Source organism: Ipomoea triloba, chromosome 4, assembly GCF_003576645.1.
Source record: "Ipomoea triloba cultivar NCNSP0323 chromosome 4, ASM357664v1".
Classification (NCBI taxonomy): domain Eukaryota; kingdom Viridiplantae; phylum Streptophyta; class Magnoliopsida; order Solanales; family Convolvulaceae; genus Ipomoea; species Ipomoea triloba.
The window spans coordinates 10,950,067-10,974,327 of NC_044919.1; the positions used below are offsets into that span (position 1 = coordinate 10,950,067).

Genomic DNA, 24,261 nt, shown 5'->3' on the forward strand with positions numbered 1-24,261 from the left:
CTTACCTATTTCATTCCCTGTGGAATAACATTCATATTCTCTAAATTCATTCTGTGAAATAAACGTGATGTTAGCGTCAGTGGTAGTTGAAATTTTTTACCACAGGTAATAGGTGATCAGAAACTTTTGATAAGCAATTCGAAATTTGAATTATTCTCAAAATTTTTATGTATAGTGAAGAGGAGAAAGAAGATATGAAGAGATGGACAAAAACAAAAACAAAAAGGAAAAGGAAAGAAGAAAAAAAATTTGTGTTCCAACGACATAACTGTGACTTTTCCAAATGGGAAGTCACATGTTCGAATCTCAATGGGGGTGAACAAATACTATATTGGAATAGAATCATCAGTACTACAAAAACACAAAATAAAAAGAAAAGACCTTCTTCTTCCAACCACTTTAGGGTTCGCACCTTCTTCTTTTGGTTTCGGCTCCAGACCTTATTCTTCCGACCACTTTAGGGTCCATTAACCAGAGCAATCTTGGACTGCTCTAGTTTCGGCTCCAAGGCATATCTGCTCTGGTTTCAGAAACTAATTAAGCTGTCTGTACGGGCTCTAACAATCTGTTTTGTACACCATTTACGAATTTAATCTTAAATGTTATTTGGCATAATTCCAAACTTAGATATCCTATCATTTTCATTTAAAAATATTCAATTTTCCATAATATAATAATTGATAATTCTATTAAAGTTTTAAAAATTTTAAATTATTATACATTTATTCTATAATAATATATAATATATGAATCATCATTTTATAATATATTACAAAAAGTTTTCATATGTCTTTTATTACAATACCTTGTACATCTTTCTATAAATAGAAAACGTATGGGTATTTCATCGTTGCATTTTGTTATAATATAATATAATTATTATCATTTTTGGTTTCCGAGTTTGGTGTCATTTCCATATTCCACTCTTGTATGAGTATAAAAATTGCTATTATAAATGCATCACATTTATTTTATTCTATTCGTAGTCCTTTTAGTGAAAATCTATTAAATCTTGTTATATAATTGGTGAATAACTAAATATTTGGACAAAAATATTCATTTGCGTGACATGCTCTTATAGAAAATATATTATTTTTACTCATAAACTTTAGTTATTCACAAGTAATGTGATAAAAATTTTAAAAAACCTCACCCTATTTATTGCCAAAATCACCTAAGAGTTGAAAAAAATATCAAAAATAATACATGACGACTATATTAGTGACACTTTTTACCATTGTGTCCTGAAATGTCTTCAAACTTGTGAAATCAAATGCAACAAAAATTATTACTCCCTCAGTCTTTTTCATTTTACCTGTCATGTTACTATTCATATGGATCAAACAATTCTTTCTTTTTTGCTTATTTTCTTTAATATTTTAAATTTAATTTTCGTGTTTAATTATACTTTTAATTTAGTTTTAAAAAAGTGTCAAATAGGCTACTGAACTTATCATTTTTGTGCAATTGGACCATTGAACTTAAAAAGTGTGCAATTCAACCATAAAACAAGCAAAATTTGTGCAATTGAAACATTTTTGCAAAAATTTTCTAGTAAAATCCAATTATATTACTAACATATATGTATTAAGAGTGGCATTTTCTTCTACCATACTAGTTGGGAGTCAATATTGAAATGTTTTTAACTCAAATTGAATTAAAATTTTTTGTAAAAATGGTCCCATTGCACAAATTTTGCTTGTTTGATGGTTGAATTGCACATTTTCTAAGTTCAATGGCTCAATTGCACAAAAGCGATAAGTTTAGTGGTCTATTTAATACTTTTTCCTTTAGTTTATAAATATATAAATTATATACACTAATAATAATAAATTTGAATTATCAAATTTTAAATTAAAAATAACTTCAATCAAATTTGGCTAATTAAACTAAACACATAAATTGAGTATTCAATATTTAAATTAAAAATTATATAAGTTGGTCGTGGGTTGCACAATACGACAGCCTCAGCAACTTGCAGTGCAGCATCTACCAGATCAGATCTGCTTTAGCTCAGGCAATTCTGTCATGGGGCCCACTATAAACACCGTTAAAGCGTTAAACACGTCCAACAGCTTCGATCAAGATCTGAGCTTTTTATTGGGTTTGCCGTTTTATATCGCGGGGTCGAATCCACCGACACAATCAATGTGGCGGTGGTGGCCCAACATCCACCGTGCGCTGTCGGCGGTGTTCATCAGATCAATAAATCCATGCGCCGCGTATAGTACGAACATCATAAAGCTTAAAACGGATCAAAACCATTACTTCTACTTGAGTGAGTGTTTGATTACTTACCACCTATGAGTCACACATTTACAAACTATGTTAAATTTGGAGACTATATTCTACTCAATCATATTGTATGTATTGCTACAAAAAAAAAAAAGTGTGAATAAATAACCCGCAATTGATCTGACTTACAATTGACTTGTCAGAATTACATTTGTTGTAATATTTCAAAACTGATTTGCTAAGCTGATTTTAAAAAAATGTTATTACTCAACTACACGTACATAGTATTGCAATTCAAAGAAATTGCATGATTGCAGTCAGCCTAAGAGTTAAGAAATAGAAAACTTTCAACTTTCGAAACCTTAACTATTAACCACCCACATTTGATCCTTGAGTTAAGAAATAGAAAACTTTTAGACTTTTAAAACCCTGATTATTACTCACTCACATTTTATCATTGACTATTAAAATTGTTAAATTTGGTGTATGGTTATGCAATTCTTGTCACGTTTAGTCTCGTTGATCAATTTGTAGGCCAAATCTCTATAGAATTTCATAAATGAGTATCACCTGAGACTTTTAAGAATATATTTCTATCTTGTTAATCTCATAAAATGAGTATCCCCATTAACTTGTGGCATAATCGTCTTATTAGTACTATTTTTTCGAATTTTGATAGTTGTCGGACCCTAGACAGTTTCACCGTCTCGTACAATCAAATCATTGGTTTGTTGCCTTCTTCAAACTCAATATTCTCAAGTTTTCACCCATCATTGTTTGCCAAAAAAAATGAAGGGCTTTGCAGCAATGCAATTTAAAGACCTCGTCACCCTGAATTTACCTTCAACATGGAGGTTAAGTTGTAGTCGAAGAAGGCGGCAGAGACAATTGTTTGGATCATAGCTATGGCATCTGCCTGTTTGTATTCATTGTGGCTTACCGGTGTTTGCACACAAATTATAGCCATAGGTTTCCCGATGATCAGGGCTCCAAGCCATGTAAGTTAAAGGCATGCTAGCTAGAGTGCATGTTGATAAGTAATAAGGTGATTAGGATGCGAGAAGATTAAAAAGATATAAATGTCATCTTAAAAGTCTCAGGTGATATTATTTATGAGATTTTGGTGAGATTTGACCGACAAATTAATCGACGGGGTTAAATGTGACAAAAATTACATAGTCGTGCCTCAAAATTGACAATTTTAATAGTCAAGATGATATGTGAGTAGAGTTCAATAGCTGGGAACTAAAACTGATTTTTTTTTAAAGAAATGCATATTTTTATTTACCGATTATTATGCAAGAGTATACCTATAGGTTTCATTACTTAAAATAAAAAAAATAAAAGATAAAAAATAAATAAAAAAACACGTGGTTCATATTAGTTAGCTAGCAAATGAAAAGGGTTAGATGGAATAGTCGATCGCTGGACCACACATAAGGCAGCAACACATATGCCAAACATGATAGTGCAACAACATATATGCACAATTACAGTTTTAGGCTTTTGGCCATAATTAGAGAATTTATTATTACGTTTAATTTTATGAGTGCTGCTATATTTCTTCTTTTGAGTGCCGAAGAGGAACGCAACCACTATTTGAAGGTGTATATTGTGTAAATTTCATTCTGTGATTCTAACAGCAAAGGATCACAAGGAGGTAAAGCAAACTAGGTTGACATCCTCAAAGCAAAAAGGTTAATAGACTGCTCCCATAAAGAGTCAAACTTCTGACCTTGCGATTACTAAGTCAATAGTCTGACTAACTTGGTTGGGGTCATCCTTAGTATATATTCCTTCTTGATTTTACTTTTTTACAGCCCGTTTAATTAGTTCACTGGAAAATATTTGAAGGAAATGAAATTTAAATTCTATGAAAAACAAATTACCAGGAAAATAAATTTCATTGTTTGGTTGGTGGAAAAGAAATTACTTGGAAGATGAATTACATTGTTTGGTTGGGTTTCGAATGATAAAGACTTATGAATATAAAGACCAATATGCCCCTAAAAAGATGAATGAATAAATAGGTGCCTATGTAATTAAGAAACTTTTATAAGGGTAAAATAGTCCAAGCATGTTATTTTTCCCAAGTCTTGTGGAAAACAAAATCTCACCTCTTTGCAAGGAATTCATTTTCTAATGGAAAATGTTTTTCATCCAACCAAACAACATTTTCCTTCCCTTTTAGGAAAACATTTTCCATGGAAAATATTTTCCATCCAACCAAACACCCCCTTAATGTTTACTTTAATTTCTTACATAGTAATATGTGATGAGTTTTTTTATTTGATTAATAAGTAAATACAATTCCTAATTCGGTGTGGGTCAATCAATTCACAATCATTGAGTAAAATAAATTTTTACTACCACATTAGGGGTGAAAATAACATAATTTTAATTTTATTTTGACTTATGTTATGACCTTTAGTATGGGTTGGCTCTAATACCCAATTGAAGCATATGCACTATCTCAACTAATTGATAGTTGGATTGCACATTTATATTTATATATTATATGCTCAACACTAATATTTACTTTTCTATATGATATTAATTGATTGTCTCTTTTCTTTTTTTTTTTCTTTTTTTTTTTTTATATTTGATTACTAAGTGATGTGATTTTTGTAAATTCATGGTAAAAGTGATTAATTTATGAAGAATTGATGGATACACAAATTTTCATTACCTAATATAGGTAAACATTATGACTTATGAGATGAATTAATGAGAGGAAATAACAATATTTTATTTTTAAATCATTGAGTAGAGTGTCAACTTCAAGTATATTCAATAGCTTTTAATTTTGACATAAAAGAGTATTTTATTATCTATTTTTAATTGTTTTAAATTTAGTCCAAAATTATTGAAATGCCATCAAAATTTCACCAAACTTCACATTTATGCATGTAAGAGTATTTTAGACATTTGAATTGGATATAAAAGAAATTTTTTATACTTTCTCCGCCCACCGCTACCTTGTCCTGTAGCGGGTGGATTTTTTCAAAATTATCCCACCCCACTGAATGTAAGTTCCCATTATGGGTACTCACTGTTAAAAATTGACTTAAAATGACATTTAAAGTGATCATATTGTGGTATAATTTTTAGTTGAATTCACTTCAAATTTGGATCAGGGTCAAATTGACTTGGATTCTCTTAAGTGAGCATTTTAATTTGATATATTATACGCACAAAATGGATAACGTGTGAATAACAAATTGATTCTCAAAGTGTAACCATTTGAGTTAGGAAGGCTTGTAAGTAGCCATACGCACAAAATGTTTTTTTTGAGTACTACTGACTCTGTTACAATGTAGTATCTGTTCATAACTACTTTCTCAACCTATGCCTCCACTGAAGCTCAAACTCACTCCCATCATCCATGTAGGAATGTTAATTGAGACATCGGGTGCCACTAGACCACAAAGTCTTTGGTTGCACTACTATATATAAAATTCTCTTATTTAAGAAGTTTGAATTATATAGTATATAGACATTATCTTAGGCGTAGGTGGATGCAAATCAAATTCTAAAAAATAATCTATCTTTTTTGTATATAAAATTTGCATCCAACCTGACCCATTGCGAGTTTAATTTTTTAAGACCTATCCCGACCCACCACCCACTATCATTCAAAAGAACTTGATCCATGCAAGGTGGATTCAAGTAGATATCGACATGGTGGATTAAAATTACCATCCTTATGTAAGAATTCAACTTTTAGTCCTCGGTTATTGTGGCATTGCCACATTTAGTCATATTCTTTTAATTTTGCCATATTACATCTCTGACTTTGAACAACTTCCACTTTTAGTCCTTGACTATTGTAGCATTGCCACATTTAGTCCCATTATTTTGAATTTTGCCATATTACATCCATTACTTTGGGCAACCTCCACATTTAGTCCTCGAGTATTATGGCATTGCCACATTTAGTCCTATGCGTTTAATTTTGTCATATTACATCTATGACTTTAATTTGATTGCCAACATTAATCTTCCCTTAAAAATTCAATTATTTTACTGTTACAATTGACAAATAACAAAGGAAAATTTCTTATACATATCGTAACTCATATTTCGAACACATTAGAAATATGTTCGAAATATGATTTACGATATTGAAACATAGTGATATCCTTAAATTGGCATATAACAAATAAAAAAAATTCTTATACATATTGTAACTCATATTTCTATGAGTTACGATACTACATCATTTGATACTTACGATGTTTCTAATGTGTTTGAAATATGAGTTACGATATGTGTAAGGATTTTTCATTTGTTATTTGTCAATTCTAACGGTAAAATAATGAATTTTTTAATGGAAGATTAATGGTGGCAATCAAATGAAAGTCATAGATGTAATATGTCAAAATTAAAAGAATAGGACTAAATGTGATAATGCAATAATAGTCGAGGACTAAAAGTGAGAGTTGTTCAAAGTCAGGGATGTAATATGACAAAATTAAAAGAATATGACTAAATGTGTCCTAATAGTCGAGGACTAAAAGTGGAATTTGCTCCAGTAATATAAGATTACCAAGGTAACTACACAACTTAACCAAAATAAGGCTACATTGCCTAGATAATGTTATATAACTTGAACAAACATAGTCTTGGGATGAGATCTCTCACATATTGAACTAATATTTTGGGACATGCTCTTATCTTTGATCTAAGTGTCTATCATTTATTGTTTTCATTGAGAGTCAATGTATGATAGGAAAGAAATACAAAGAAGAGAACTACGAAGTACTTGGTACCAAGAAAGGGACAAAAGTGAAAGTTGTCAAAATGAGACCGTGGTTCATCTAAGTATCATTTTAGCATAGGGGCAAATTATAAGGTTTAGAGTGAGTCGCCCAAAAGGAATACAAAGTGTGAGTCATTTAGAATAAGTTAGTGCAAACATATATAAGCTTCTCAAGGGTTAGGTAGCGAAACAAAACACCACTTTTGAGGTAAGCAAATCGATGAAAACTTCAATAAATCATAAAGTGGATAGAAATTTAACTTGATTATTTGACATTTAACTCTTTTTTTTTAACAAAAACTTCCATGGATATAAATTTTAAAATAAATAACATGATTACTCCGAAAATTTTTAGACAACCATTATATTAAGTGAAAAGGGTCAAATAAGCCTTCAAATTTCACCCAAAAGTGCAATTAACCACTCCAACATTGAAAAAGTTCAATTAAATACTTAAACTTGTAATTTTAATGCATTTAAATCCACATGACCGGTTGTTTACCCAAAACAACCGATCATTAATTTTCTGGTGGTAATCGAACTTCATTCCGGCGGCCTTCCAAACTCAATGCTACCCGCGCCTGCTTGTCTTCTCAATGGGGAAGACAAACACAGACGGTCGTCTTTTCCAATGGAGAAGACGACCGTACTGGTCATCTTTTCCGATGGAGAAGGCGATAGTGTAGTCGTCTTCTCCAGTGGAGAAGACAACCATTCCTGTCGCCGTTGCGTAGAAGACGGCCGCCGGTGGTGGTCTTCCCGACAGTGGCTTTTCCGGCTAAAGTGGCCGTAATTTGAGTTTTCTGGACAGTTAATAACTGGTAACCTATTGGTTACCGGTAAATATGATTTATTTGATCTATTTTAACAAGTTTGAGTGTTTAATTGAACCTTTTAAATCTTGGAGGGATTAATTGCACTTTTGGGTGAAGTTTGAAGGCTTATATGACCATTTTCCCTTATATTAATATTATATTGATAAAAACTTTTCTGAAAGTAGAAACCCAAAATCCAATACATATATTATGGCCTTGTTTGGTAACGTAATTAACTTATCAGTCAGTTTTGACTTGTTTGACTACAATTAGTTGTTTGACTTGGTTAAATAGTCAATATGAGTATTTGATTAATTAAATTTTTTTGTAATAACTTATTGTTCCAAAATGCTAACAATTAAAAAGTCGCTCAAAGTAGCTTTTTCGATTAACTTTTTGAGAAAGTCATTTTGCATGTAATCAGCTATCGGCTAACAACTAATTACCAAACATCTTTTTACAATCAGTAATGTTATCAACTACTTAAATCCACTAACCCAATCAATTAACAGCACCCAACACCTCAATATTCTTCTTCTCCTTTCTCTTTTATTCCTTTCCTTCCTTTTTCTTTTCCTTCATTTTCCACATGGTATATATAGATCGAACACACCAATGTTTTTTAAAATATTTCAGAACTTATCTACAAAAATTTGCCAGACTTCATTTTCAAATATTCATCCACTTACATGGAAGGAAAGGGATCGCAGTCAGAGAAATAAAAAAATTTCCACTCGAAATTGTTTGATATTTTTGTTTCTTGAGATTTTTTTGTTCACCATGGACTAGTGGAATGGCATCTCTCATCTAACGTTATTTTTTATACAAATTCAAACATATTGTGACAATAGTCGTAAAGAAGACAAAAAATTGTCTGAAATTGTATGAAAATTTGAGATTTTCTAGTTGTGACGACGGAATCAGCCACAATACAGGGCCGGTTTTGTTTTGTTTTTTTTTTTTATTTTATTTTATTATTATTTGCGTGAACCTGTGCTGGTAAATAAATGAGGCCCTATCAAAGTATAAATAAAATGCGAATTGAAGAAAAATTGCAAAGAAAAAAAATGCAAAAAACTTAATTTTGGGCCAATATAATCACAAATACATATACTAACTATTAGGTCAGGGTTGGACTAGGGGCCCCCAAAATTTTGGGGTCCTGTTGCACATCTTGTACGCCCTAAAATCCAGCGCTGCCACAATACAAGATGGAAAGAATAAAAAAAAACATTTTTTTTTTACTTATATTTGCAAATGGCCCCAAACATTTATTATATTAATTAGTATGCATTTAAAATATAGTATACCAAGCTTCCATTGTTGTTCAAAATTGTTAGGTAAATACATAAGTTAAAAAAAAAAAAAATCAAAGCCAAAGTGTAATGTAAAAGAGTGCACATATATATATATTAATTAAGGCACGTAGAAAAGATTGAAATGGTAAGCCACACCTTGCGATCATGGGCTTGTCTATTGACCAACTGCCAACTCGAATCTCACTGGTTTAAGGTCGCTTTCCCAATTTTTTTTTAAACAAAAAAAAAGAAAAAGAAAAAGAAAAAGAATAATCATCCATTTCTTGGTGTACCACACATTTAAATAACTTGAGAATGCATGTTAGTTCAATCGGTACCAAGATTTAGATGGTGATAGTTTAATTGGTATGGAGATTCTGAATTTTTTTTATTCGCATATCACAAGTTAATATCTGTTTAAAATTAATTTTTAATAAGATGCTCATGAATTAGTTGATTTTACTTCTCAATGGATTATAATTTTTCTTGGTTTTTGTAGGCTAATTGGGAGAGTAGCAATCATTATTCCATAGAGCATGGTGCATTGTGAACCATAAATAAAAAGTACATTTTTAATATATTAAAAGTACATTATTTGTATACATAAAGCATATTATTTGAAAGTACATGATTTTTTATATATTATCAAATAATGTACATTCAGTACACAAATAATGTGCTTTTAGTATATTAAAAGTGTAGATTACATCAATGGTACAAACAACTATGTGGACCATGGTTCACACAATAATTTGTAGAGAGGTGAGGGGGAGAGAAAAAAAGAGCAGAAAAAGAAAAAAAATCTAACAGAAAGAAAAAAATTAATAATTTAAAATATAAATTGAAATTAATTCAAAATTATTTTTAACGAATCAGAATTAATACTGTCCAGAACAGTACTTCAAAGAGTACTTCGAGCAGTACCCACGAAGAGTTGTCAAAAGGTTACGTACGAATAGTCAACTGTTCGGTCAAACCGAAGAGTTAACAAAATTAGTTCGAATGGTAAACAAGTTTACTCTTTGGATTTACTACTTGAAATATTAGCACAACTTAGTCTGCAAGGCCATCCAAGTTTTGGAGGAAGAGTGCGAATCTAGTTTGACCTGACCTAAATTGGAAATGGACCCACATATATTTATACCACAAAATAGCTACATATATACATGTCATTTTATGCTAAAATTCCCACACGACATTTGGATCGAACCTAACCGAACATTGTAGCAATAGAATCGAAATAGTTGGACGGTTCTAGTTACGATTCAGAATAGGAAAAAAATAAAATAAATAAATTGTTGAATCTAGATTTTTTTAAAAATAAGAAATAGAATTTACAAAAATAAATAAATAAATAAATAAATACATTTTACTTTTTTCGATTCTGAATCGTAATCAGAACCGTCCCTACTGTTTCGATTCGGTTGCTACAGTGTCCGATTAGGTCGAACCGAACCATGGTCATCCGTATATATATATAAATAATAATTTGTTAGAGAAGAAAAATAAATGAAATACTTTGTTTTAAGGGTAAAAATGTTTGTCTATCATAAAAGGAGAAAAAATTGTCACTTTTAATATAACTAAGGGAAATATAGATACTTGAACAATTCAAATGGAAAAACTGCTATAAACATATAACTTAGGGAGAAAAAGTGTCATTTTCTCCCAAATAATAACAACTATTTTCTTCTTTCTCCCGAATAATAACAAGTATTTTCTGTTTACACGCTGCTCTCCCATTCACTTCTTTAATTATCTTATGGTTGGTGAAGAGAGATATACATTGAAGTCCACTACAAGTGCACTTTTCACATTATTTGATTTTTTAAAACTTAAAATGATGATGTCCCCGTCTCTTACCAACCACATTCTGCACAACAAATATCTCAAAATATTTAAGGTGTACAAGAAAAAAAACAAACGGAGTACTAACCAACCAACCTTATTTTCATGTTGACCCTTAACCTATCCGTTTAATCATTGTATCATACACATCTTTCGGTTTCTAAATTTGTATTTCTTTCGACTTATATTATGAAAAAGAAAAAAAGAAAAAGAAAAAGAGAGAACTTATAAGACTAGATTACTTTTTCATCTTTTGATCCGACACTACTGCACTAGATAACATGCATGATAGTAATAACTTAACTATTATTTTAACTAGTGTCTTGAATATTGGTTAAAAAATAAATAATACTATTTTCTTCTCTCAATATTACCATCTAATATTAATTAACATCGAAACATTGCCATAAAATTATTTTTATTCAGTAGCTATTGTGAATTGGTTGATTAGACTTACTGTTTAAAAAAAAAATTGCTTACTAATTAAATATAAAAGGAGCCAAAAAGTATAAATATTTAAAAGTTAACTAATGCATTCAAGTGTGTTTATTATTAGTTATTTGCATATGCACTATCAAATGTTTCTCAATGCACTGTAATAATTATGAAAATGTCATACTTTTTTTTTTCAGTATTTGATCAATGAGAGCGGATAATACTTTGGTTGTATATTAATGATCAATCATAGAATACAGAGTCAGTTAGGAATATTTAAAAAACATATAATGTAATAGAATTAGAATTATAGATGAACAGATGAGAATATGAGATTAGTCTGCATATTCTCATGGAAGTATGAGAATATGAGAACAACTTCTCTTGTAAAAGTTAGGATTGATCGTTGTCGTCCATCAAGGTTCATCAATGATTGATGGTTTTAGTAAAAAAAAAAAAAAGTACTAAGTCAATTGTATAATTATTAAAAAATTTCAAATTTACAATATTTGTAAAATTAACTTTGCCCATTTTCCACTTATTTTCAACAACCTTCAAGTGTTGATCTGCTACCAAAATGGATGGATCAGATTAATCATCATTGTCTTTGTTTTCATTTGAACGGTCCCTATACAAATATATTAAAAACCAATCTAGTTAAATCTTAACTGAAATTTAAAAAAAAAAATGTGATAGTAGTATAGATTGCATTGATAAATGTTTTCTTCATTGGAACACTTGCATTTATTTTTCAAATTTACCCCTTTATCTTTTTGAAAATTACTCAATTATTTTAAAATATGCTACAAAAGTTAAAGTATGATTATCAATTTAATGCAATATTTTTTTTCCCTTTTACGTTAATGACTAGAATGGTTATCAATTTAATGTAGTATCTTTTTCCTTTTACGCTAATGACTTCTAATGGAAAGAAATATTATCTATAATTGCGGATATAATACTATATTTACATTTCAAAGATTCTAAAAAATAATATTGATTGAAATATTTAGCAAACATTACATTTATTTTTCAAATTTACCCCTTTATCTTTTTGAAAATTACTCAATTATTTTAAAATATGCTACAAAAGTTAAAGTATGATTATCAATTTAATGCAACGTTTTTTTTTTTTTCCTTTTACGTTAATGACTAGAATGGTTATCAATTTAATGTAGTATCTTTTTCCTTTTACGCTAATGACTTCTAATGGAAAGAAATATTATCTATAATTGCGGATATAATCCTATATTTACATTTCAAAGATTCTAAAAAATAATATTGATTGAAATATTTAGCAAACATGATGTATCTATATTCTAACTTGTGGGATATAAAAATATCGGTTGATTTTTTTTAAAATGTAAGATTAAATTTTAGTAAACTAAGATGAATGTGCACTATATAATTTATTTGTAATTTTACCTATTGATAAAGATGTGTAATATTAAATATAAATTATTACAAGTTATTATCACAACTATTACGTATCACTTTTAAAAAAATTAATGAATATTAAAAAAATATCCCCAATTATAGATAAAATTAAACATATTTTTTAAAGTTTATATAAGAAGATAGTGTCTCTTATTATTAAAGGTGAATCCTATAATTCCATCTATAGTTTTACATTTATGTTGACCATATATTTTTGCTATTTTATTATTCATTAGTCAAATTTTATTTGTGTACATATAACTAATATACATATATTGGGTTCAAATGAGAACATAGTCTTCCTGTAAAAAATGAGGACTGATTACTGTCACCCATTAGGACTCATCAATGATTGAGAGTTTTAGTAATAAAAAAACACACATAGTCAAAATTATAATTATTGCAAACTTTCAAGTTTGTAATATTTTAAACACCAACTACACACGTTTTCCCATATTCTTCAACAACATTGAATTGTTGACCAACTCAAATGGATGGATTAGATCAGCGCAACCATCACTTTTTACTTGGGAGTATGTTTTCATTTGAGCCCTCCCCAATAGGCTCCAAGGTAAAAAGTGAAGGCCTCAGATCCATCTATTTGGGTTGATCCAATGGTAGAAGGTTACTGGAAAATAATATGAAAAAGTGCAAGACTAGTTTTATAAATATTGTAAATTTGAAAGTTTGTAATAATTATAAAATTAACTTGTGATTTTTTTCTTTTTATTAAAACCCTCAACAATTGATAAATCGTGATGGACCGCTGATATCGGTCTTTACTTTTTACAAGAGGACCATATTCTTATTTGGTTATATATATATATATATAGTTAATACCCATATTGGTCCATCGACTATAAGGTAATACTTGATTTAGTCTCATACTATTAAAGTACCCAATTTAGTCATCTAACTTGTAAAATCATACCCAATTTGGTCACCCTGTTACAGTTGTCATCCATATGCAGTTATAATCAGCGGTAAAAACGTCATTTTAATAGTTGAGGGACCAAAATGGGTACTAACTATGATGATGATGATGATGATGACGATGACGATGATGATGATTATTATTATTATTAAACTTTAAAAAATTAAAAAAAAATGGAGAGAACAACCTCCGGTCGTCAAACTGTTGGAGAAGGCGACCAGAAGTCTTCTCTAGAAATGCTCACCGAAATTTTATTTTATTATTTTTTTTTGTGTTTAACGGTGGTCAACAGTGATTAGCGGCGGACAACGGTGGTTAACGTCGATAATTTTACCGGTAACCTGTTAGGGTTTTTAGTTAATTAACGCACACCACATTTAAGGACGGACAAACAGACTTTAGTAGTTTACATTTTAGTTTTTAAAATAATACTTAGGAAGTAATATGGTGGTGGAAGACATTGTAGCAATATCAAATAATAATAATAATAATAATAATAATAATAATAATAATAATAATAATAATAATAATAATAGTCAGTACCAATTTTGGTTCCTTGACTATTAAAATGACGTTTTTGCCCCTGATTATAACGACAGATGGATGGCAATTGTAACGCCAACCAAATTGGATATAATTTTACAAGTTAGAAGACTAAATTGAGTACTTTTAATAGTATGGACTAAATCAAGTATTTCCCTATAGTCGAGGGACCAAAATGAGTATTTTCCATGAGTCCGTGTGGACATATGTGGGTCATTGATCTCAAGCATTCAATGACCCAAATCTTCTTTTAAAAAATTAATGAATAAAGATAATATTGCGTAGTAAAAAACACTTTGATTTATACAAAAAAAAAAAATCTCCAATTATAGATAAAATTAAACATATTTTTTAAAGTCTTTATAAAAAAAATGATGTCTTCTCCTCCTCAAAAAAAATAGTCTATTATTAAAGGTGAGTCCTATAACTCCATCTATAATTTTACATTTATATTTATGTTGACCATATATTTTTGCTATTTTATTACTCCGTATTCATTAGTCAATTTTTATTCGTGTACATATAAGTATACATATATTGGGTTCAAATGACAACATAGTCTTCCTGTAAAAGTGAGGACTGATCACTATTACCTATTATGATTCATCAATGGTTGAGAGTTTTAGTAAAAAAAAAAAATACACACATGGTCAAAATTATAAGAGAAAATTGTCATTTTAGTCTACTGACTATTAGGGTCCTCTTAATGGCAGTCCACGACTTTCAAAAGTGTTAATTGCATATCCTGACTATTCAATTTCTGTCAATTTTGGACACTCCGACCAAATTGCCGGCCAAATTCCGGCGAAAGTTAAAATAATAAGGGTATTTTAGGCATTTCACATATTGTTCTTCTTCTCCGGCGAAAATTTTTTTCTACTTCTTCTCCGGCGGACCAGGCAGCCATGGATTTGTCTCCGGCGAAGCCATTTGTTCTTCCTCTTCTCCGGCCAAGCGACGACGCAAACCTAGTTTTTTTTTTCTCACTAATGCCGCGCGGCGGACCAGGCAGCCATGGTTTTTTTCTTCTCACAGATGTCGTCGGCTTTGCTGCTCCTCAAGCTTTGGTTGGTGGTCGCAAATCTGAACGACGCAGATGTCGCCGGCTTTGGGTGGCGGTCGCGGATCTGAACGATGGTAGATGTTGTCGGCGCTGGTTGCTGCTCCTCAGATATCGCTGACTACTATGGAGAACGACAGCGTCAGGGAACAAGTGTGGTGCCTCAGATGTCGCCGGCTACTTCTTCCCTACTTCTCTATACCAAGGGTGGTCACTCCGTGCTCCTCCGGACAAGCTTAGTGCGACGCCGTGACCAGAAAAAATGGATAACGAATGGTTGCTAAATTGGAGAAAAATGGTTGCTCGCTGGAAAAAATGGTAGCTCAGCAGAGAAGAAGAACTATGGTGTGAAATGACTAAAATGCCCTCGTTAGTTTAAGAAATTCCAATGAGATTTGGCCGACAATTTGGTCGGAGTGTCCAAAATTGACAGAAATTGAATAATCAGGGTATGCAATTAACACTTTCGAAAGTCGTGGACTGCAATTAAGAGGACCCCAATAGTTAGTAGACTAAAATGACAATTTTCTCAAATTATAATTATTACAAACTTTTAAGTTTGCAATATTTTAAAAACCAACTACACATGTTTCCCCATATTTTTCAACAACCTTGAATTGTTGATTAACCTAAATAGATGGATTACATCAGCCATCACAATATACCTGGGAGTATGTTTTCACTTGAGTCCTCCCCAATAGGTTCCAAGGTAAAAAGTGAAGGTCGATCTGATCCATCTATTTGGATTGATCAACAATCAAATATTACTGAAAAATAATAGGAAAAAGTGTGAGGCTAGTTTTATAAATACTGTAAATTTGAAAGGTTGCAATAATTATAAAATTAACTTGTGAATTTTTTTTTTACTAAAACCCTCAATAATTGATAAACCGTGATGGACCACTGAGATTAGTCCTTACTTTTTACAAGAGGACCATGTTCTTATTGATCATGCCATATATATATATATATATATATATATATATATATATCAAACGTGAACAACCCCCTCTTATATAAAGTGACAATTGATCTCAAGCTTCTATAAGAGTTTATTAATGGTTTAAGGTTTTAGTAAAAAAAAAAAAAAAACATGTAATCAATTTTATAATTATTAAAAATTTTCAAGTTTTTAACATTTATAAAAAGAACCTTACATTTCCCCCCTTATTTTTTAGTAATCCTCATATGTTAATTTACACATATTAATAGATCACATCAGCTCTTACTTTTAAATAGAAGCATGTTCTCACATGAACCCTTCATTGTGTGTGTATAATTTAGGTTCATATGAGAACCATCTCATATGTAAAAATTATGGACAAATCTGGAGTATGTTATATGACTGTGATTTTTTTGAATTTGTTTAGATTTATTTTCTTTTTTACTCACAACGTGGTGATATGCTAATTTTGTTATGTATTTTGAATGTTGGAATGCTTGTAGGTTGATGTTATGCTTGATATTAGGAGTTTTATTTATGGTAAATTTTGATTCCTTTGCAAATGTAATCTTCTTCTTCACAGTTGGATTTTCGTCGTACGTGTACGCCTCGTTGTGACCGAGTCTACAGTTTGTGTTCATGTGATGTGTGTTTGTGCATTATAAACTTGGTGGGCATGCACTATAATACATATGCTTGTGCATTTGTTTGTAATGTGACTTGCATCTAGTGACATATTTGTGCACTAGTCAAGTATGTGAATCAACTAATTTTTTATCATTCATTTATTTGTTGTTGCTGGTGGTGCATGATATGTATGTGTGCATTTCAATGTGAACGTGTGCATAGTGCAATGTTTAAATGTGAACAATGCAATATAGAAGTGTGCTCACAATTTTGACGACATTTTATGTGCACACAATTTTGTGCATGAGTGCATACAATCGCCTAAAGTAGATCACCACACTCTTTTTTTATGTCCTCTATTCCACGTGTTTGTCTTACTAAATTAAATTAAAACACCGGATATTAACAAAACAATAAGATTTTCACCCAAATTAACCAACATTATGTGCTACCAACAACCCAATTTTGTTGATGCTTTACCTATTTTGATAGAAGTTTAGGATAGATTTACCCCTTAATTGATATTTTTGGGCGATTTGGATTGCTAATTAGGCAAATGAGTTTAGGGTGTTGACTTTTAAATATAGTCGTTGACCACTTAATTTTTATGACTTTAATTTGTCCACAATTTTTACTTGGAATGAGGTTCTCATGTGACTATGTGAACATAACCCCATATATATAGCTTAAAATCCTCGTAACTCTCATAACTCTCGTAACCCTGGGTAATGAGGGCAATGAGGGTTATAAGGGTGATGAAGGCTTTGAGGTATGATGGTTATGATGGTTTTATGGTAAAACACCTTTTCCTTTATATGTTTTGATTGAGTGTAGAGCTGTCAAACGGGCCAGTGGGAGGGGGTATGTCAAAATACGGGCTTAAAATAGGTTGACCCGTCTTGCTCTGCCTTATATCTGCGGGCCTTGGCTGGGGCCCTCAAAATTAAAAAAGTTTTAAATTTAATTAAAATTAATATGAAAAAGTTAATAAGTGTATACTAAAATAAAATAAGTTGAATAGTTTAAATATATATTAATGCACTTGTAATTTGTTGAACACGATAATTAATATAGTAATAAGTCCTTAATTTTTTTGAGAACAACAATAACAGTAATAAGTCCTTAATAAATAATCAAATAGTACATAATATGTGAATCTATAAAGCAATAACAAATAATTTATACAATGCATTACTTACTAATACATTTTTCAATTTAAATTAATTAATTAATTAACATATATTTATATATATAATTATATAAAATGATGTATATATACACACTAATATTAATAATGTATACATACTAGACGGGCTTGGCGGACTGCAGTCGGCCCGGCCCGCTATTTTGACGGGACAGGCTAAAAAACCCTCCCATGCCATAAAATTCAAAGTCCGCCCTACCTTTTTGAGGAGGTAGAATGGACTGACTTAGTGAGCTAAGCTCATTTTGACCGACTCTAATTAGTGTTTTTCTATGCTTAGGTTAAGACTTGCTTTGGCGGCTCTCCATAAACATTGGAGAATTAGATGTGAATTAGACTCTTTATACTTGGTGTTAGTTTTTAAATTATATTGACTTAATTTACTTCATTTTTTTTTTAAATTTAAACAAAAAAGACTAAATATCAAGGCACAAGGTGTATGGGGTGTATTGGTCATTTGGCCTCTTTAAAGAGACTCTATTTTACCATATTCTCCGTGTAGGAGCCGTCAGATCTAAAATCCACCAAACCACACCACTGTTTTCAGATCTCATCAATCCTGATCGTTCATTTGAAGACTTGCAACCTATTTATATCACTCCCCTCTGCTATCCCTTCCTTGCACACTCCCTTCTTCCAAAAACCCCGAAGAAGAGAGGCCCAGATCTACTCCCCCTACTGTCCATACTCTCTCTACCCATGGCTTTGACCGTCGAGAAAACCACGTCCGGCCGCGAGTACAAGGTCAAGGACATGTCCCAGGCCGATTTCGGCCGCCTCGAGCTCGAGCTGGCCGAGGTCGAAATGCCTGGGCTCATGGCTTGCCGGGCCGAATTCGGGCCTTCCCAGCCCTTCAAGGGCGCCCGGATCACCGGCAGTTTGCACATGACCATCCAAACCGCTGTCCTGATCGAGACCCTCACCGCCCTCGGCGCCGAGGTCAGATGGTGCTCCTGCAACATCTTCTCCACCCAGGACCACGCCGCCGCCGCCATCGCCCGCGACAGCGCCGCCGTCTTCGCCTGGAAGGGCGAGACCCTCCAGGAGTACTGGTGGTGCACGGAGAGGGCCCTCGACTGGGGCCCCGGCGGCGGCCCGGATCTCATCGTCGACGACGGCGGCGACGCCACTCTCCTCATCCACGAGGGCGTCAAGGCCGAGGAGGAGTACGCCAAAAACGGCACCGTTCCGGATCCGAGCTCCACCGACAATGCCGAGTTCCAGATCGTTCTCACCATCATCAGAGACGGCCTCAAGGCCGATCCCAAGAAGTACACGAGGATGAAGGAGAGACTCGTTGGCGTTTCCGAGGAGACCACTACTGGTGTCAAGAGACTTTATCAGATGCAGGAGAATGGAACTCTTCTTTTCCCTGCCATCAATGTCAACGACTCTGTAACCAAGAGCAAGGTAACCTAACCCTACTTGTGTTAATTACTTATACGCTCTAGATCTGAGAAATTTTAATGAATATTTGCTTGTTTATGCTTTGATTTGGATTGATTTTACTTGAAATGTGTTATAAAACCTAGATCTAATACAAACTTGATGATACTTAGAGTGAGGACATGATTACTTTGATTTTTCTAATAGTTTGTACTTTACTACTACTTATATTACATAACAAATATGTGTAATCTGGTCCCAATTCCTTTTTAAGAAAAAATGGTAGTGTGATGCAATCCCTAGTTGAAGGCACTCCAATGCAGATTCCCTTAACCCCGTCCCGGGCCCCACATCTCGGCCTTATAGAATATTGGAGAGTTAAATATTGTGACTATAGGTGGGAGGACTAGTGCTAGTGCTTGCATAGAGCCCACCACATTGGATGTAACTCCCACGTTGGGTTGTTGGGGCTTGATCTCCGCAATTGATCACCCAAGAACTAACCGAGCTGTCTATGTGGGCAATGCATATTTGTGTTGATTTATTACTTGTTGATGTATGTTATATGTTGTAGTTATGCTTAATGAAATTTTGTGATGTTTGATGACAGTTTGACAACTTGTATGGATGCCGCCACTCTCTACCAGACGGTTTGATGAGAGCCACTGATGTGATGATTGCCGGAAAGGTGGCAGTTGTGTGCGGTTACGGAGATGTTGGCAAGGGCTGTGCTGCAGCTTTGAAGCAGGCTGGTGCCCGTGTGATCGTGACTGAGATTGATCCGATCTGTGCTCTCCAGGCGCTTATGGAGGGTCTCCAGGTCCTTACCCTCGAGGATGTTGTCTCTGATGCTGATATCTTTGTGACCACCACCGGTAACAAGGACATCATCATGGTTAGCCACATGAAGAAGATGAAGAACAACGCCATCGTTTGCAACATTGGCCACTTCGACAATGAAATCGACATGCAAGGGCTCGAGACGTACCCTGGCGTGAAGAGGATCACCATCAAGCCTCAGACCGACAGATTTGTGTTCCCCGAGACCAACACCGGCATCATTGTTTTGGCCGAGGGCCGTCTCATGAACTTGGGTTGTGCCACTGGACACCCGAGCTTCGTGATGTCCTGCTCCTTCACTAACCAAGTCATTGCCCAGCTCGAGCTGTGGAAGGAGAAGAGCACCGGCAAGTACGAGAAGAAGGTTTACGTCTTGCCAAAGCACCTCGATGAGAAGGTTGCTGCCCTTCATCTCGGGAAGCTCGGTGCCAGGCTCACTAAACTTAGCCCCGAACAAGCTGCTTACATTAGTGTTCCAGTTGAGGGTCCTTACAAGCCTCCTCATTACAGGTACTAAGCGGAAGCCTCGAAGATCAAGAAGAAGAGAATGTTTTAATGCAATTGTTGCTTTCTTTATACACATTTTGATTTGGGCTAGAAATGGTAGTTTTTGGTTGATGGATTTTGGGAGGCTGGAAAATTTGAAAGAATGGTCTTTCTTGTAGAAGACCATCTCTTATATGTTGAATAAGGCTGTGTGGTTGGAGGTGGTGTGTTGTGGTATTGTAGCCTGTTTCAGTTAGATTGGTTTGCTTCTGTTATGACTTTCTTTCATTAAAAAATGGAAACCAAATTTGATTTTCCATCCTGTTTTTACTCTTTTACCTCAATCAAGGCTAACAACCATCCTGTCTTTATATTCCTTTTTTTTAGAACATTATAAACCACTAAGAGCTACATAAGAGTTGGTAGAGTTTGGTTTGGACTAATGTTTTGTTCAATGTTGTGTAAGTTGGTCATCTGTTAATTGGATTTACCTGCCCACACCTTATCTGCTGCAAATTGTATACTCAACTTCAACATTGTCCAAATAATATTTGATTAGTGTATTAGTTTTTGAAGTTGTTGGGAGTAAGCCTACTTGAGGAGCAATTATTATACTATGGACCAACTTGGTGGCTGTGGTTGGGTGGAAGAAACTCATTAAACATCAACATGTTACACCCTATAAAAAATATTAACCATGGACCATTGACCTAAAGTACATTTTTAATACACTAAAAATTTATTTTAAGTCGCTAACTGGACCACCACAATATCTTTTAATTTTTTGTTTTTGTTTTTTCTTATAATTCTGACAAAAATCATTCAAAAAACCCAATAAATGGATTTGCTCTTAGTATACAAATAATGTACATTCCGTATATTAATATTAAAAAATATAATATATTTTTTAAAGATAAAATTATTTGAGTACTGAAAATACATTATTTAGTATACTACTAAATAATGAATTTTTAATACACAAATAATATATCAAAAAAATATTTATTCATAGTTGACAATATGATTTGGCTTTGAGGAGGATAAAGACTCAAACTCAAATAAGTGGACTCGAAACTTTGAAGCCCTTTAGAGCATGTGTAGAAGAGTCTGAAAACCCATCAAACAAGTTGGGCATAGAGAAGCAAATTTAAGAGATGATTGGTGAAAGTACATTTACAAATTACAAGGCTAACCTGGCCAGTAAGAAATGTTGAGTGCCTATCATGTCTTTTGTGTGTAATGTGGACAACCATGAGATAATGGGTGACCTGATTTTGTGGTTATGTGCAGGATGCAATGTTGGGCTTTTTTACTTTTATAAGATCTTCTACCTTATTTATATTAATCCTTATTGCATTAAAATAGTATTTGTTTTAATTCTATAAAAATATTTTTTAAACACTCATGATTCTTTACAAAATAGTATTTACTATATACTTTTCTCAATCTTTTTCAGTCTAAAGAATCAATGCCCCCATCACGGGGATTTGATTTTGTGACCACCTATATTTGTAATGGTAACAGAAGTGCGATCATACTACATAGTAGTTGACAGAAGTGTTTTACTTTGTTTAGCAGCTCAAGTATTTTTTTTTTTTTTTTTGAAAATAACTCAAGTATATTTTTCAAATGCTCAATTATATACTGTATATCCATTGTATCATGAAAAACTCTTGGGAAGAAACAAATCAATTTTAAAGAAACTATACCCATCATGTCTTGAATTATTTTGTGAGTTATTGTGAATTTGTGATGTGGAATTTTGATGAAATATTTTTTGATTAAACTCTTACATATAACAATGGTGATAACACAATTAGACTAGAACTCCTTCATATATAGCACAAATAGACTGGAACTCCTTCATAGATACTCAATAAGACTATATAACCTAATTTTGAGATGACTTGAACATAGGATCTTCAACATGGAAAACAAGCATGGTACCAAAGACTTTCACTGCAAGAACTATTCAAAGACTTCTGGACTTTTATCATGCATCTAAACTATACCGTGCTTGTTGAAGTTCATTGACCAAGGGGCAAGGGCAACAGATGTTCTTGTTTTGCAGGTTGATTCTAAGGACATTCTCAATATTTGGAATTTTTGAGGTGTTTTTGCAAGTGTGACTAAGAAAGAGAAGATGGAAGGGGAGGGAAGAAAGAAAAGAAAAGAAAAAAAAAAAAACAAAATCAAAATCTGAAAAAACAAAAACAAAATACAGATTTACGCACCCAGGCGGGCGCGAGAGTTGCGCCTCACGCGACGCGTGAGGCGCATCTCTTCTCCTCACGGTGGGGCCCACTTCACTGCCAAAAACCTCATTTTGCAGTAGAACCTCACCCATTCTCTCTCTCTTCACACCCTCCTCCAGATCATCTTTCTTTTTCTCAAAAACCATGATAAAACCATTATTGGGGATAGCCTAGAAAAACTACAATATTTTGGATACATGCTAGTTTTCTCTATTAGTTATTTGGCTATTGCACAATTGTTTGCCCAAGTTAGAAGCATAGAAACAGTTCAGACAGAAATGCACAGATAAGCATAACTTCACCCCAATGCACTTAATCTGTCTTTTAACCAAGTGGGAATACAATGCAAAAGATTCTTTAAAATCAAAGCCAAATAAGATGACTAGATGAGCATGGGCAAGCATGGAAGGTGATCTTATTTACCTTCTTTGCTACATCTGGAGCCACATTTTCATTGAAGTTGTGGTTTAGGTCTAAAGGCAATATAACTTGTTCTATCCACTGAATGAAACCTAGATAATGGTATCTGAGGGTGTGTGTTGGGTAAACCTTGCCTTGTGACCTAGCCGGTAAAGGACTACAAGGAAGTAAACCAGCCTAGATTACCCACAGCTAACCAAATTAAACTAAGAAGGCCAGCCTAGATTACCCACAGCTAACCAAATTAAACTAAGAAGGCCAGCCTAGATTACCCACAGCTAACCAAATTAAACTAAGAAGGCCAGCCTAGATTACCCACAGCTAACCAAATTAAACTAAGAAGGCCAGCCTAGATTACCCACAGCTAACCAAATTAAACTAAGAAGGCCAATAAGCCGCTCCCATTCGGGGTTGAATTTGAAACTTTTTTGTTACCAAGCCAATAGCCCGATCAACTTGGCTGGGATTGCCCCCATCTAAGAGCATAATTTGTGACTCTAAGTGAAGGACACAAGTTCAATCCCCGTTGGCCTCGTATGTAACCAAAAAGAAAACAAGTGCTAAATTATTAGTAAACTCTTGACCTTTACATCTTTCATAACACCTGAGTAGGTATACCTCTTTCTCTCATGTTTCTGATTACTATCAATCTGTGGCTCATTCTATCATTCTCACAGCTACATCAAGAACTCTACTTTAAACATGTCAAGCCATCTCTGATAAATTCTTTATC

At 33.0% G+C, this 24,261-nt stretch overlaps 1 protein-coding gene across 1 annotated transcript; it reads left to right on the forward strand.

Moving 5' to 3' along the window:
• The first annotated feature begins 18,757 nt into the window (after nucleotides 1-18,757).
• On the forward strand, nucleotides 18,758-21,172 carry LOC116015667 (adenosylhomocysteinase). Its single transcript, XM_031255808.1, has 2 exons — nucleotides 18,758-19,551; nucleotides 20,138-21,172. The coding sequence occupies exons 1-2, from the start codon at nucleotides 18,841-18,843 to the stop codon at nucleotides 20,882-20,884; spliced, it is 1,458 nt and encodes a 485-aa protein (XP_031111668.1). The 5' UTR covers nucleotides 18,758-18,840; the 3' UTR covers nucleotides 20,885-21,172.
• The last annotated feature ends 3,089 nt before the right edge of the window (nucleotides 21,173-24,261 follow it).

What these genes read in the sequence shown, in the direction of transcription:
- LOC116015667 (XM_031255808.1), top strand. Translation starts at nt 18,841, where the DNA reads ATGGCTTTGACCGTCGAGAAAACCACGTCCGGCCGCGAGTACAAGGTC. An exon ending in ACTCTGTAACCAAGAGCAAG is followed by an intron (nt 19,552 to 20,137) that starts GTAACCTAACCC and finishes GTTTGATGACAG; the next exon opens with TTTGACAACTTGTATGGATG.